This window comes from Agelaius tricolor, unplaced genomic scaffold (genome assembly GCF_023055355.1).
Source record: "Agelaius tricolor isolate 1412-34295 unplaced genomic scaffold, bAgeTri1.0.p SCAF_3, whole genome shotgun sequence".
In the NCBI taxonomy this organism is placed as follows: Eukaryota; Metazoa; Chordata; class Aves; order Passeriformes; family Icteridae; genus Agelaius; species Agelaius tricolor.
The window spans coordinates 8,616,735-8,631,449 of NW_027269263.1; the positions used below are offsets into that span (position 1 = coordinate 8,616,735).

General features: G+C 37.7%; 1 protein-coding gene across 3 annotated transcripts in view; it reads left to right on the plus strand.

Annotated features, from left to right (window-relative positions):
* GNPTAB (N-acetylglucosamine-1-phosphate transferase subunits alpha and beta) overlaps positions 1-14,715 on the plus strand; it is a 39,527-nt gene that overhangs the window by 13,489 nt on the left and 11,323 nt on the right. For all 3 annotated transcript variants that reach the window (XR_011678497.1, XM_071422363.1, XM_071422362.1), the window contains exons 6-13: positions 350-414; positions 609-743; positions 6,565-6,726; positions 8,407-8,586; positions 9,565-9,735; positions 11,406-11,529; positions 12,235-12,438; positions 13,365-14,470. Coding sequence is in view for 2 of the 3 variants with exons in the window: in XM_071422363.1 (XP_071278464.1) it covers positions 350-414; positions 609-743; positions 6,565-6,726; positions 8,407-8,586; positions 9,565-9,735; positions 11,406-11,529; positions 12,235-12,438; positions 13,365-14,470 (2,147 nt within the window). In the remaining variant the exon portion in view is untranslated. The remainder of the gene's footprint in view (positions 1-349; positions 415-608; positions 744-6,564; positions 6,727-8,406; positions 8,587-9,564; positions 9,736-11,405; positions 11,530-12,234; positions 12,439-13,364; positions 14,471-14,715) is intronic.

Below are 14,715 nucleotides of genomic sequence, written 5' to 3' on the forward strand. Positions count from 1 at the left end.
AAATCCTCTTTTAATTGCTGTGAAGTCTAGTTTGAATAATGTGCAGTAAGTTCTGCCCTTGTTCAAAGGATTGGCAACTGTAAAACAAAATTATTCATGTGTTTAATATCTTAGGTCTTGGAGCAGGTACGAGTTTCATATTTTGTTTAATATGTAGTGCCTGACCACTAGTACAACCACTGTTCTTTCTTTTACCACCAAGAATTACTTACTATTTGTAAAGACAACTTTTCACACTATGAATACTCAAATATATTTAATTTGCAAAAGTATTTCTTGGTTACTATCATACAGAAAAGAAGACTTTATACTGGAAGAAGTTTTTAATTTGCAATTTTATGTATTCTAGTTGAAGCTGCCCATTCTGGAATGTTAAAAGACAACAGCAAACAGATAGTATGGAGGGGTTACTTGGTATGTACTTTGACAATCTTTTGATTAGCTTTTGTTCATGTGAAACATTCTGTACGTTTTTAGACAGTTTCTGTGCTATTCTCTTTTCATAACTCACATGTAGTAAAATGTGAAAGCTTTCAGAGCAACCCTTATTATTATGTGAATTATTCTACCTTTAAAATGGTCTTTATAACCTGTTTTCATATTTTTAGACTACAGACAAAGAAGTTCCAGGTCTGGTACTAATGCAAGACTTGGCCTTTCTTAGTGGATTTCCAGCTACCTTCAAAGAAACAAACCAGCTACGAACTAAACTGCCAGAGAGCCTGGCCTCTAAAGTAAAACTGGTAAGGCTCTGGAGGAAAGAGTGCCTTAGTTGTACTGGTCTTTTGGAATGGCTCAGGTACAGAATCTCACCCACCTTGGAGAGTTAGGATATTTCTGAGAGTAATCTGGGGTATTTGTGTGTTTCTTCCCTGAGTAGTGAAGTGTAGCAAATAGTGACTCAAAGAGTTGCCTGCAAAAGACCAATTGTCCATTCTGTGACTGCATGTTCTTAGGCATTACATTTGCTAGCCTGCAGCTGATTAAAAAGCAGCCTTATCAGTTTCTCTCAGCTGTAGAATTCTAGATCACTAGCTTGTTTAATGTGACAGAATTTTGTTTATATAGCTTCTTATCTTTTTTCTTCCCTCCTAGCTCTCTTAACAGTAACAGCACTGTTGCATTATTTCTGTCTGCCATGTGCTCTGTAGGGTCTTAAACAAGTTGCATTTTGGCTGACCCAGCTGCAAGGCAGAGGAAACAACTTGTGTGACTGCCATTTGGTGCCTTCTGTTCTCCCCTGCTATTTGGGCACCTGTTAAAATTACAGTAAAGTTTAATGGATAGGTGGAACTTTAAGAAATTTGTTAAAATCACTGGCTTTTGTACTGGAGAGAGATGTGATTTGTGGGGTGAAAAGGATTGAGGCCAAGGAGTTTGTGGAAGATGAGGAGTTAGCAGGGGTAACTGGATGGCAGTAATTTGTTTTCATTAGTCTGATATACACCTGTAATATGGGCTAATTCACTCTGTGGCTTGTTCTTGGTGCTCAAATGAACGTGAGGTCCTTTTCCCTTTTCTTCTGTTTTTTTTCTTTTGGTAGGCTGGGCTAACATCTCATGTACTCTGTTGCAGAAATTATCTTGTGCAATTCCTTTCCTAGGCTGGTCACACTCCAACATAATGCAATCTGAAATTCTTTCTTGTCTCAACTTGTGTTAGCTGACTTGGGGCATTGCTAATGGCAGAAACCTTGCAAACAAAACACATTTGTGCCTCTCTTGCTACATGCCCTAAAACATAAATAGAGAGAGTTTTTAAGCACTTATTGAAGCTTAAGTATTTTATTTTGACTTTGGATCTCTAGTGTCACAGCAGTTAAATAACAGAGGATATTCATATGGTTCACTGCTGTCCAGATGAGCATAAAGGCTGCATCTCTGGGGTGTCTTAGATGTGTTTCTCATCTCTTTGTGTGTCTTTATGAAAGTGACATCCTGTGCCTATTATCTTTTTATATGATTTTTCCTTACCCTATCTTAGTTGTGTTTTTTAATTTGTCATTGGTCATGTGTCATCTATTTGTGCTGGTTCTCTTTTCCTTGATGTGTTATCTGTGTGTAAATGTTGCCACTGTGATTGTTCTTAAGAGCTCCTCTTCTGCAATTTGGTTAGGCAGATATAAACACTGTTTATATATACAGATATAAATTGTGTTTATCTGTATAAACACAATTTTTTCTCAGGTATCCACAATATTCTGTGGTTTTCTTTCCAGTCATCTTTGCTGTTATTTCTTTTCCCAGTGGATGCTTTAGAGCAATTAGATCAGGATTATTATACCCTGTGTGGTCAGAGCAGTGAATTCTTTCCCAGCCAGTCCTCTCTTCTTGATAGCAGCAATTCATGTATGTTATGAGAAACTTATGTATGTGAAGGTAAGAAATATTTTATTTTCATGCCTAAAGGGTTTTACATCAAGTGTGGATGTGGCTATTTCCATAAAAGCCTTCGGTAGGTTCTGAGCTCAGAGTCAGTTCTTGTTTCAGTGGATATGGTAGGTAAGCAGTCATGGCAAACACAGCCAAGTGTGGTTTTCTTCTTGCCAAAGGGAGATGCTCAGTTAACGCTACAGTTAAGTAGGAAAAAAGGGTGATTATTGACAGTCTCTACTGACATTTGCAGTGCTTCCTCTCTTGTTATCATTTCTGCAATCTCTGAAATTATGTGAGATGCTTGGTGGAGAAGAAAGTTGCACCTGAACTTGAAGTAGACTTTTGTCTCATAGATGCCTCCTGATGTTTAATAGGTTTCTGTGTGCTTTAAGTGGCTGTGTCTTACTTCAACACCACAAGTAAAGAAATGATAATAAAGGCTTTGAACAATGCTGCTGCTAGAAGAGAAGAAAGGTGAGAAAGGAAGGAGTGTAGTTATTGGTGCATTTGTCTTGTATGTTGATAATGCTGTTTTGGTTGAATTGCTTTAGTTTGGTTGAAATAACTTCTAAATCCAAGGAAGACCAAAACTTGTTCATCTAGACCAGACAGTTCTTCTAAAAATCTAAATATCTGAGCAAAGCAGCTGAGCTCAACTAGAGGTGATTAAAGTGTGAAGATTCATGATATAATGGATCTATTTTCAAGGTGAATTCTGTCTGTTAAGATTTTTTTGTACTTATGAGCTGCACTGTAATGTAATGATAGGGAAATTTATTTCAAGATGAAAGTTGAATAGCAGTGTGTCTGCTGGTCACATTTGTTGTTGTAGGTTGTGTGTTATGACAGATGAAATTGAAAGTGGTATTTGACAGCTTTTTATTGTCCATTTGTTCCTGAGTGTTAGAAAGCCACTAGATGGAGGTGTTACTCTGGTTGTGCTGCTGATGGCTGCTGAGCTGTTTCTTTAAGACCTTACCTTGGACCTATAAGTGAAGAACGACCAAATATTTCATTTTCACTTCCCCCCTGCTCCCAGCCTTAACTACATTTCTGAAGGAGACTTATTATTCAGCCTAAAGAGATGCTTTTAACTTAAAAACTGCATTTGTTTAAGAACTTGATTTGTTTGCTTTAGGGTTTTTTGAGGCTGTCATGCCATCAGTTTTTCACTGAAATTGTACAGAGTAGTGTACAAAATTTTTGGAGAACGTTGATTTTTTCCTCCAAGATTTAATATCCTGATTGCTTCAAGGACAACTAAGAGCTTTTAGATCTCTCTCTTTCCAAAATATCATCTCCTTTAATCCACATGAGGACACACATACATAATATAGGGAAGTTAGAAACTTAGGAATGTCTTAATGACCTTGTCTTACTAATGGAAGTAAATCCACATGGGAAACTGCAGGCACAGTGATGCTGGGTGTTTTCTGTCCTCACTGGAGGATGTGGGGTTTGGGATCCTTGCTGCTGCTCATCAGTGTGTCTGGAGCAAACAGGTGGCTCCAGGAGATGGTGTTATGATCACACAGATGTAGCAAGTAAGCTTTGTAGAAAAAACCCTAAGGGATTGCATTAGTTTTGACTCAGAAATGACCCTCCTACTATGTCTTCTTTAAAAGACATGAGGCATTTGTAAAGACAGCAGTGGTTTGTATTTGTAAAGCTTTTTGTAACTCTTCAGCATATGCTTCCTTTCCCTTGCTGTGTAGGCACATGAGTTTTCCCAATATCCACACTGGAGTGGGAAAAGGGGAGCTTCTTATCTCCTTATTAGTCAGCTTTCATTAAGAAGATAAGGTGTAATAATTTAAGGACTGGTTAGGCCTCTTACCTTGAGAAAGTGGAAATGAAGGTGTTTACTTCTGCGTGAGGTGTCTGAGCTCATCTGGCTCCTAGTCTAGTAAGCTAGGAGTGAAGGATGCTGGCTCCCTGCTAGAGAACATGCATTTCAAGCTCTCTGGTGGAGATAATGCAGTTTTCCTGTCTTGTTTTCAAGTGTGTGGTAAAAATGTGTCCCAGTGGTGGTCTGGGTGTGTGCCTGCAAGGTGTGTTCTCAGCCCACTTGCCTTAGCAGAGGCTCACCTGGTCACACTGACTCTCTGCGTCTACCTTGTTCTTCTTGTTCTTCTGTTCTGTTTTGACAATACCTTTGGATCTGCTGCCCTGTTATGGCAGGATGAAGATGTTCTCTGGAAGGTAGTATTTTAAGGGAATGGGTGATTGCATCCATCCCTACAGAGAGGAGGTTGATACCTGTGAGATGTTCAAAAATCTGTCAGGAGACAATTTAATTTTGCATGTACCAGCAACAAAATGCTTGGAGCAGAACTTGAAATTTGTTAGAATCTAGTTAGTTATTTCACCAGATAACTTCACTGTAGTCTAACTTCATTGATAGCCTGCTTAGGAAAAGACTGGTTTCTTCAAAAGGTATTACTGGAAAAAAAACCACTTTGATGTAATAAAAATGATCGATTCAGTGCAGGGGTTAGCTAAACTCTGATGCTGAGAAATGGAACATGTTTTTCCACTGCTTCCTGTATGTGCTTGGAATATTAAAAATTAAAAACTACAGCATATATGCTATGTTAGTGGGGGGGTAAGCATTTGTAACAAATCTAAGTAGGAGTTTGTAGTACGAGTACTCATTTTGCCGAGTTTGGGAGCAAGTTAAAGAGAAACTAAATGTTCTCACATGCTTTGAAAGCTCTAACATGGTAATATTTTTGGTTTGTTGTATGTATGATTTATGAGAGAGATTCTAAGGGACTGTGTGACACTGTTGTATTGCTAAATAAAGCACATGCCCAGTGCTGGCAGCTTTGCAATCTGCAGCATTTCAATGCTGATATTTTTGGAGGTTGGTGCCTGCAGTCCGTAACCATACCTCAGCCATTCAGCTACTGAAGCCATCCTTTCCACCCATAAGTTCAGATGATTCCCTGGAAGGTCTGAGATTTATCAGATTTTTCTAATGACAGGCCTCATAAGTCAGATTGAAAGATCTCAAATAGCATATGAGTCAAAGCATCAACAGCTTTAAAATGTCACAAGTGGAACAGCTGGTCTTGCTAAGGGAAGGGCTGCTAACTCTAGGACAAGTGTTGTTTTAAAATGAGCAGAAAGGATCAGATTTAATGAAAAAATAAAACCACTTAGAGTTGTTACGATGGGAACTGTGATATTTTTGCTTTTTTTTGAACATGATGATTCAAATTTGATAGCTCATGAATTGCACTTACACTGAAAATTTGGTAGATGTCATTGTCTTATGTTGCCTGAAGCATAGCATCAAATAAATATTAATGATTAACGGTGTTTATTCTTTATTAGTCTGTTGAATGCATGCACTTGGAGAATCAAAGTGAAGTCATGTTTTTAGCTTGATTGGGTCTGCTCATCTTACTTCATATGGTAAACACAGCATTTATTGGGTTATGCCATGTTCCTGGGGAGCTGCTTTGATGCCCTGTGATCTGTAACCTATACTCACTGTTAGGGTGTGTAGTGCAAGCCCTGATCCTGTGCATTATGAGATCTGATATACAGACTTACTGATGGCAGGAGATAAAAACAGCCAACAGATCAAACAGTCCACAACTAAGAAATGACCTTAGCAGCATATTGGCAACCAGCACTAAGGGCTTGGAGACCCACACGGATTAGCTCTGGAGCCCTTTGTATCTCAGATTTCAGAGCTGTAGGTTGAACTAACTGTAAACCATTCTGAATGTTTCACACTTCTGACAGTGACAATACATCAGTGCCCTAATTTTCTGGAAAGATCATTCCTTGTTTAAGATGGGGGGAAAAAAAGGACAATTCTTTCCATCACATAATAAAGTGTTAATAAAACATGAATTTTGTTATTGGAGTGACCAGAGAATGGATGGGGACTTACTATTCAATTGCTCCCGAAATATTTAAAACATGAAAAGGTTTTCTGTTGCTGGATCATTGTGCAAAGAGACATTTACTTTGCAAAGTGAAAATTAAGCATATTTTTCTATCTTTAAGTGTTTTTTTAGTTCCCATTTTACTACTTCTTTTTGTGTTTTTACGAAATTGTAGCTCTTTAATAGCTCTTTAAAAACAGTACTTACCAGTCGTTCTTCTAAGTAATTCTAGTAAAAATAATACAACAAAAAGAGTGCTGCTGGAGTTGTTCTCTCTGCTTGTATAGTTGCAGCTCTATTCAGAAGCCAGTGTGGCTCTCTTGCAACTGAATAACCCCAAGGGTTTCCAGGAACTGAGCAAGCAAGCAAAGAAGAACATGACTATAGATGGGAAAGAATTGACGCTTAATCCTGCTTATTTGCTGTGGGACCTCAGCTCTGTCAGTCAGGTGGGTAAATTCTCTTACAGCAGGTAAACACTACAACATTTCACAACTGTAAATAGAGGCTAACTAGTCAATGACAAGGAACATGGGATTTTTTCCAGAAGCTTGGTAGTATTAAGAATCAAATATTTATTACCTTGTAAGAAGACATCACAAGAACACTATCCAGTTCTCAAATCAATGGGAAAGAAGGATCAAACAGTGTTTAAATTACTTAGTTTAAATTTTAAAATACTTAGTTTAAATTTTCATGTTCTCTACTAAGTGAAAAATGTTGCCCTCTGCACATATTCTGATAAAGCTGTGTGTAGTAAAGTCCTGAAAGGCTTAACTGGTCCTGACTGGCAGATAAGCAGGCTTCTTGTGTGGGGAGATAGAGGGTTTTTTTAACAAACATGATTGTCTCATTCCCAATATATTTCTTAAGCAGTTTTTGCTTTGCGGCATCATTTATGCTGAGCAAGCTTATCTTTCATAAATGTTCAAGTCCTGAAATACAGATATCTGTAAGGAAAGGAGGTTTACCTTAAATGCTTTTGATACAATGAAGGATGTTTGGTTTAAGAACAGGAAATTAAATAACAAGGTGTCTGTTATCAAGATAAGATATTCTTTAATCTTCAGGTTTTTCCTTCTGCTGGAATTTAATTTTTAACAGTAAATGCCAAGTGGCATGGTAAGTGTGCCCACTCCTGGAAGGCTTGCAGTCTGTCTTTGTATCCTGTGACCTGGGCTTTTGGGGAATTCTTCCTGGTTAATACCAACCCTGAGCTCAAACTTTATATTTCCCCATGTTGAAATTGGGGTTAATTTTTTGAATAGGTACCTAGCCAATGGCTGCTGGTGCTGCTAAAATGTTTTCAGTCATTATTCTTTTGTGAATGTGAAAGCTGTGTTACTGTACATATTAGAAAACTTCTGTACAGTGTGTAGAATCTGCAGTGAAAATGGTAATTATTATACGTTCAACTATTTTCTTGAGTTTTCTGTTTCATTTGGGCTTTAGAAAAGTTTCCTTTTAGACAGCCTTACTTGTTGGTTTTAGGAGAGGTCATTAAGCTCTCATAAAAGTGAGAAGAAACATGTTCCAGTGTCCTAAACCTAATTTTGTTACTTAACTGATAAGTTTCTAACTGAACCGTTTTTTATTTAATAAAAATATATGGAAACATTTAGCTATTTGATAATAAATATTAGGCTAAGTTCTGTTAATTTTCTCCTGCTTAAATTCTTTAAAATAATAGAGCAGGGGATAATTGAAGAGCAGCTACATCATGACACTTCCAGTATATCTATATTAGGTGACATTTATATACAGCTCATGATGCAATGTACTTGAAACTGGATTTCTGAAAGGTGATGTTACTGGTTTGAAATGCAGGAGGGGTATTTTTTCTGCTTCATTCTTTAAGAACTTCTTTCAGCATGGTCAGCAGACATCCTAATGATACCAGGTGCTCAGCCAATGATGTCAGAAGACTGTATTGTTCACCTTGATAATTTGGAAGAATATGATTCTTTATAAGAATAATAGTTATTATCAACGTACTTTTTATTTTTGAATTTCTAAGTCCTGAAGTGCTTATGCACCCATATGCCAAAGCACACTGTCCTTACCTAGCTGGATCAGAACTTTAGTGTCCTATTTAAAATCTTAGGAGAGATTTCTTTTTCTTTTTGTAGTCCAAGCAGGATGAAGATGTTTCTGCCAGCCGCTTTGAGGACAACGAGGAGCTGCGCTACTCCCTGCGATCGATAGAGAGACACGCACCTTGGGTACGGCACATTTTCATCGTCACCAACGGGCAGATCCCCTCCTGGCTTAACCTGGATAATCCTCGGATAACTATAGTCACACATCAGGTAAAATGCAACAACACTGCCACTGTGAAAGGGCCAGCAAAGATTGATTTGAAATGCAGTTATCCTCTTGCAGCAAAAGGCTGCCTTTATTTGGATGAAGTGACAGCCTCTTCCCTCGCTCACCCAGGGTTTTATCATGTATGTCCTTATATTTGGGCTGAACAGATAGCTGAATATATATCAACCCTTTATTTAGTACACTCTTCCAAATATTGAGGCTTCAGCTAACATATACCCATGTCTAATTTCCTTACAGAGTCTATTTATAAAAACCTGGGGAGAAGAAAATGTAATCTGAATCTATAAACAGTCTCTCAGAACCAGTAATAACCTAATAAGCTTGTGTTGAGACAGGATGGATTACAATTACTGGAACAAGGAAGATGGCTACAAAAAAAAGTAGCTATGCATTCTCAGAATGTTATTTAAAAAGAGAAGATGAGTCCTTCAAGCTTCCTGAATAAGTGAAACCAAATTCTCTAGGAGCATATTACAAATTGAGGAGTAATTTTGGTATCTGGACATGCCATAGGAATTCTGCACCGCCAAAGTGCTAAAGAGATTATTATTCAACTTGTTCTGCTGTCTGCTGGTGAAGTTACTTGAAAAAGATTAAGCAATCCTGACTTTTTGACTACTGCAACGGGTTCATATTGCTAGAAATTTTGTGCAGCCTGAAATGAATGAGAATTATAAATGTGTACTCTGAGCCTGGTCCAGTACTCACTGAAAGAGGAGTGTGTTAAAGTTTGTGACTTTGTGAGCAATCAGGTGCAATTTCTTAGTTAAGCAGAAGAACTGAAAATAGTTTTGTGTGGGGAAAAAAGAGATATCCAAGTATTTTTTTTCTTTGCTTTAATATCTTTTTTCTTTTGTATCTGTCCTCATTCTTGATAATTTTTTTTTAGTAGTTAAGTATCAAGTATTTGTGTGCCTGACTGAAACAGTTTTTGGATGTCTGGGATTTTCTTGTTTTAGGAAATATTTCAGAATGTGAGTCACTTGCCTACCTTCAGTTCACCAGCTATTGAAAGTCATATTCATCGTATCAGTGGCCTTTCTCAGAAGTTTATTTATCTCAATGATGATGTTATGTTTGGGAAGGATGTTTGGCCTGATGATTTTTACAGTCACTCTAAAGGTCAAAAGGTAAGCCATTATGACAAGGTATTTTAGCAGAAGTAGAATTTTTCCACTCTAATGATAAAAGTCAAAGGAATGCTACTTTGAAAGGGAGAGCTTTAACTCCCCCTTTTATTTCTAAAGGTTCATTGTTCTTAACAAGACAACTGTTGGCTAAGGTTCAAGGTGTGGAAGGCTCTTCTCTGTATTCATATGTATGCTGTGTTTGCAGGATTACCTTCTCATACTCACTTCGACATTTGGGTGGTTATAATGGTTCCTCTGTCAGGATTCACTTTAGTTTCAGTGTTGTTCTCTAATTCTCTTACTTCCTGTTGGAGCACTGGTAAGACTGATGTGGTGTTTGGCAGTTGCCAGTCTTCCTTCCTTGCAATTTTTTTTGTTTTTTGGTGGGAAATACTCAAAACAAGCAAGAATTATCTTTTCTGTGGGAACACTGAGGTCAGATGATATTTGAACTGGTCCTAAGTTTACCATTAATTGCCTCTGCTCAGACACCCATAATATCTTTGCCCAATTTGTATATGATCATATACATATATCTATATAATTGTTTGCTAAAATAATAGATATTGTTCCAGGTTTATGAGTGTAAAGTAATTTAGTATTTCAATAAACCCATTATCAACAACTGGGGTTTAAGCAAGGAAAACAGGCTGAGGAAACATTAGCAATAGTTATGCACACACACTGGCTGCCAGCAGGGTTTTTGTTCATTAGCTTGATCTACAAGGGTGACATGGAGGAAAAAAAAGAGGATTTATGTATTATTCTTTCTATTAAAGCAGTGGGTACACAATGCACCAGAGACCAATGAATTAAACATTTTATGCAGGCAGATGTGCACACTTGCACACAAATACAGAAGGGCAAAATTAGTTTAAGCTACATTAAAATAACTGTTTTGGTACCTGGGGATGTTAGGAAGCTTTTAGTTGCTTTAAATCTTTAAGGATGGAGGCATATAACTGCAAAACCATATTGTTACAGCATTTGTATTGTTCTTTTGTTATACATCCCAGCTGTGGTGATGAAGTCAGCTTAGGTGCAGTGTTGTTTGTGATAACCCGATCAGCAAGTGTTACTGTAGGAAAATGTGCTGCTAAAATCTTGAAACAATAAATTCTAAAGGAAAATGTGTGGGGTTTTTAATGCCTCCTCAGTTGAAAGAACACACCCATGCACACTTTTTTTTTATCCTGTCAATTCTTAGGATTATTTAAGTCATAGAGGATGAGATGCTTCAGTGGTTATGTTCAACATGTGCTGCTTATCTCATGACTGGTTAGTAATGAAGAAACATTTTGAGTCAGGAGAATGAGTGAACTGCAGAGCTATTTCAGAGTTTAAGTTCACCCTTCCTATCTGACAAAAGAGAAGATATTAATTTTAATTGGAATATGGTTTGCAGAAGTAGATTTGGCAAGTCCTACTTTCCATTTCTGCTTGTTGCTTCTTTGTTGTATGTCCTTGGGTATTCTTCAGTTCTTCCTTCCCTTTGAAAGGGATAACAATTGCTTTACAGACAATGGGGTTTAAATTCTATTTGCAAAGTTCTGTGAAATCTTAAGGCACTGCACACAGGAAGACATTACTGTAAATCTCCATATTCAAAGAAACAAGCTCAGCTGACTTCTATTTGCCAGTCCTTGTCTCAGACTTTACTGTTGTTGCAGGTGTACTTGACTTGGCCTGTGCCAAACTGTGCCGAGGGATGTCCTGGCTCGTGGATTAAAGATGGTTACTGTGATAAGGCCTGTAATAACTCAGCATGTGATTGGGATGGAGGTGATTGCACTGGTAAGACAGCAATGCTGAATTTAGGAAAAGAGAGCTGTTTGTTTTTCCTGACAGGAATAATTGTGTAATTTGTCTTTTTCATATAACTGCAGTATTTGCCTCCTTTAGTAATAAAAAAAGTTGACTTACAGATTAAAACCTTATTTCTTGCAAACTGCAAATTTTTGTGGAAAATGACAGGAAATGATAGGGCATAGGATAATCTTTCTTTAGGTATTAAATTTGACTAGTTGAATGGAGGGGTTTTGAAATTTTTGATATACAGTATTATATACTTGGATTCCTAATCCATATAATGGATTGTGAAGCTGCACTATTAGCTCCTAGATCAAATTTTCAGGACTGCAGTGTAATAAAACAAAGTGGTACTCCCAGATTGAGGAAGTGATGCCTTTCTAGGAGACTGCAAAGTCAAGACTGCAAGCACAAGGAGTAGTAGATCAGTTTTCTGCCTGCATTTTTGAAGTTAAGATATGTTGGCACTTAGGAACCAAGTGAAAAGGTTATCCTAAGCTTCTACACTGAGTGTAAAATCTATAGTATCCACAAACTCTCAGAAGTCTAGTTAGGCTTTGCCCCTTTTTAATTTAATTGATGATTGTTTAGTCTTCAGTCTAGCTTTAACATGGTGGCCTTAATGTGCCTTTCTTCAGTTATTTGAAATTCTTACATCTGGTGGGTTTGTTTTTTTTCTCTTTTCTCTAGGTAACAGTGGGGGTAATCGCTATGTTGCTGGTGGAGGAGCAGTTGGAGGTATTGGGAATGGCCCACCATGGCAGTTTGGAGCAGGAATAAGTGGTGTTTCATACTGTAACCAAGGCTGTGCTAATTCCTGGCTAGCAGACAAATTCTGTGACCAGGCCTGCAACGTCCTCTCATGTGGATTTGATGCTGGTGACTGTGGCCAGGGTATGTAAAAAGCATTGCTGATGAACTTCCTGTGGGGATTCTCTTGAATTGCCTGACCTTTCCTGGTTCATCATTACTCTCAGACTGTACAATGTCTGTACAAGATGTCCTGTACAAGCATCTTTACAGGACTAAGGACAGTTGAATTGATGATTCCTGTAGCAGTTAAGTTGCAAGAACCTCTCTAATGCTGACAGTGTTCAAGTCTGGTTCTGGGCTCTTGCCAAAGGCTGCTTTCAGTCACAAGTGAACTTGTCTGAAGTTTATTTGGATATGAAAGATTAGCAAGGAGTGAATAAAATGATTTAAAGTGCTGTCTGGTACATGCAGGAGAAGATTTTTCCTATTTGGAAGAGCTGAGTCTCCCCTGCATTTCAGCTGGGACAAATGTGTTTCTGGTGATTCTATTGCTAGCAGTGAGGTTTTGTTCCTCTGGGAGGTGACAGGTAATCTGTGTTCTGATGTGAGAGCGAAAAGTTCCTTTCAGCCTATCTGATTTTAAAATTTCAAATCAAGATGCAGCCCTGTAGCAGTCAACTCCACCTGTTATAATATTACTTTCCTAAAATGTGGCAGAAATGTAATTGGGGCAAGTTGCTTATGACTGATACATAATTTTAAGTGAGGTGATAATAAGACACTTTAGGCTCTCCAAGTAGAGATTGAAAGAGTGGTGAATTATACTGGCTTTTAGAATTAGCATGGGAGTGTCTGGTGGCATTATATATCTGAGTATGTTCTAGTCATCCATTACTGAAGATAAGTGAGCAAGAAGCTGGAAACTAGAGTAAGTGTTCTTTCACAAAGCTGTCTCCCTGTTAATAGAGTGACTGAAGTGTTAAAAAAAGAGTGAAAGATAAAATGTTACACTAAAAATTGACATTAATTTGTTTTGTTTGTTGTTTGGGTTTTGGTTTTTTTTCCAGATCACTTTGAAGAGATGTACAAGGTGATGCTTCAGCTTAATCAGACCTACTATGTTATTCCCAAAGGTGAATGTCTGCCTTACTTCAGTTTCAGTGAAATAGCCAAGAAGGGAATTGAGGGTTCATACAGTGATAATCCAATTATCCGACATGCTTCAGTTGCTAACAAATGGAAAACTATCCACCTAATCATGCATAGTGGCATGAACACAACTGTGATCTATTTCAACCTTACCTTCCTAAATAAAAATGATGAAGAGTTTAAAATGCAAATAGCTGTTGAAGTTGATACTAGGGAGGAACCAAAACAAAACACAACTTCCGTGCAAAAATCTGACTCTGATTTTAAAAGTGTAACTTCAGTACCAGAAGCTGAAATGATATTTGAGGATATTCCAGAAGAAAAACGCTTTCCAAGAGTCATGAGACGTAGAAATGACACAAAGGGGAGTGTACCTGAAGAGTTGATAATCCCATCAGTAAATGTGTCTCTTCTTCCTGAAGATGTCCAACTAGAACTGCAGAAACTGGACTTAAAACTACTAAATGGTGATATAACTCAGAAAGGATATAACCTATCCAAGGCTGCTCTCCTGAGACCTTTCCACTTTTTAAGCACAGCAAAGAGTATTGTAGGCCTGGAAAAAAAGGGCATGCATAATCATTCAGAAAATCAGAACCAGAGCAGTTGGGAGAAGCCTTATAAAGATGTAAATGATGGCAAAATAAAAAGAGTAAAAGCAAAGGAAGAAGTTCCTTCGAGGCTTATGGGAGCAAAGGGGACTGTTGTGACAATGAGCACAACTAAACATATTTATAAAGTACAGCCTAAAGACACACTTCCCTCCCAGAGCATGGGGAAAAGAAATGAAACTCGAGAAAAAGTATTGAATGCACTCATATTAAGGGAAACGCAGAAATCAAAACATACTGGGAATTTTGATACTGGAGAAGACACACAGGGGATGGAAGGAATAAAAGAGCATGAGCAGGTGAATGCAAATATGAAGGAGGGGCCAGTGGGAAGAAAATTACAGTCTTATGCTGGAAGTTATCAAGGCTTTTTGCCATGGGAGAAAAAGAAGTATTTCCAGGACCTTCTTGACGTGAGTATCTTAATGTCATTCCTTACTGGAATAGTTGCATCTTTCTGCATTTATTGGAATATTGTTCATATGATTTATACATTTGAAATGTGCTTTGCCTTTGAAGAAAATGCTGGGATTTTTTTTTTGAAAGATACTTTTCACATAAAATGTGACTCGTTTATGATCTGGGCCTCTCTTAGCTAGGTGGTAAAAGCCAAATAACTATTTTTGTTCTCTTTCTACTACCTTTTCTTGGTCCAATT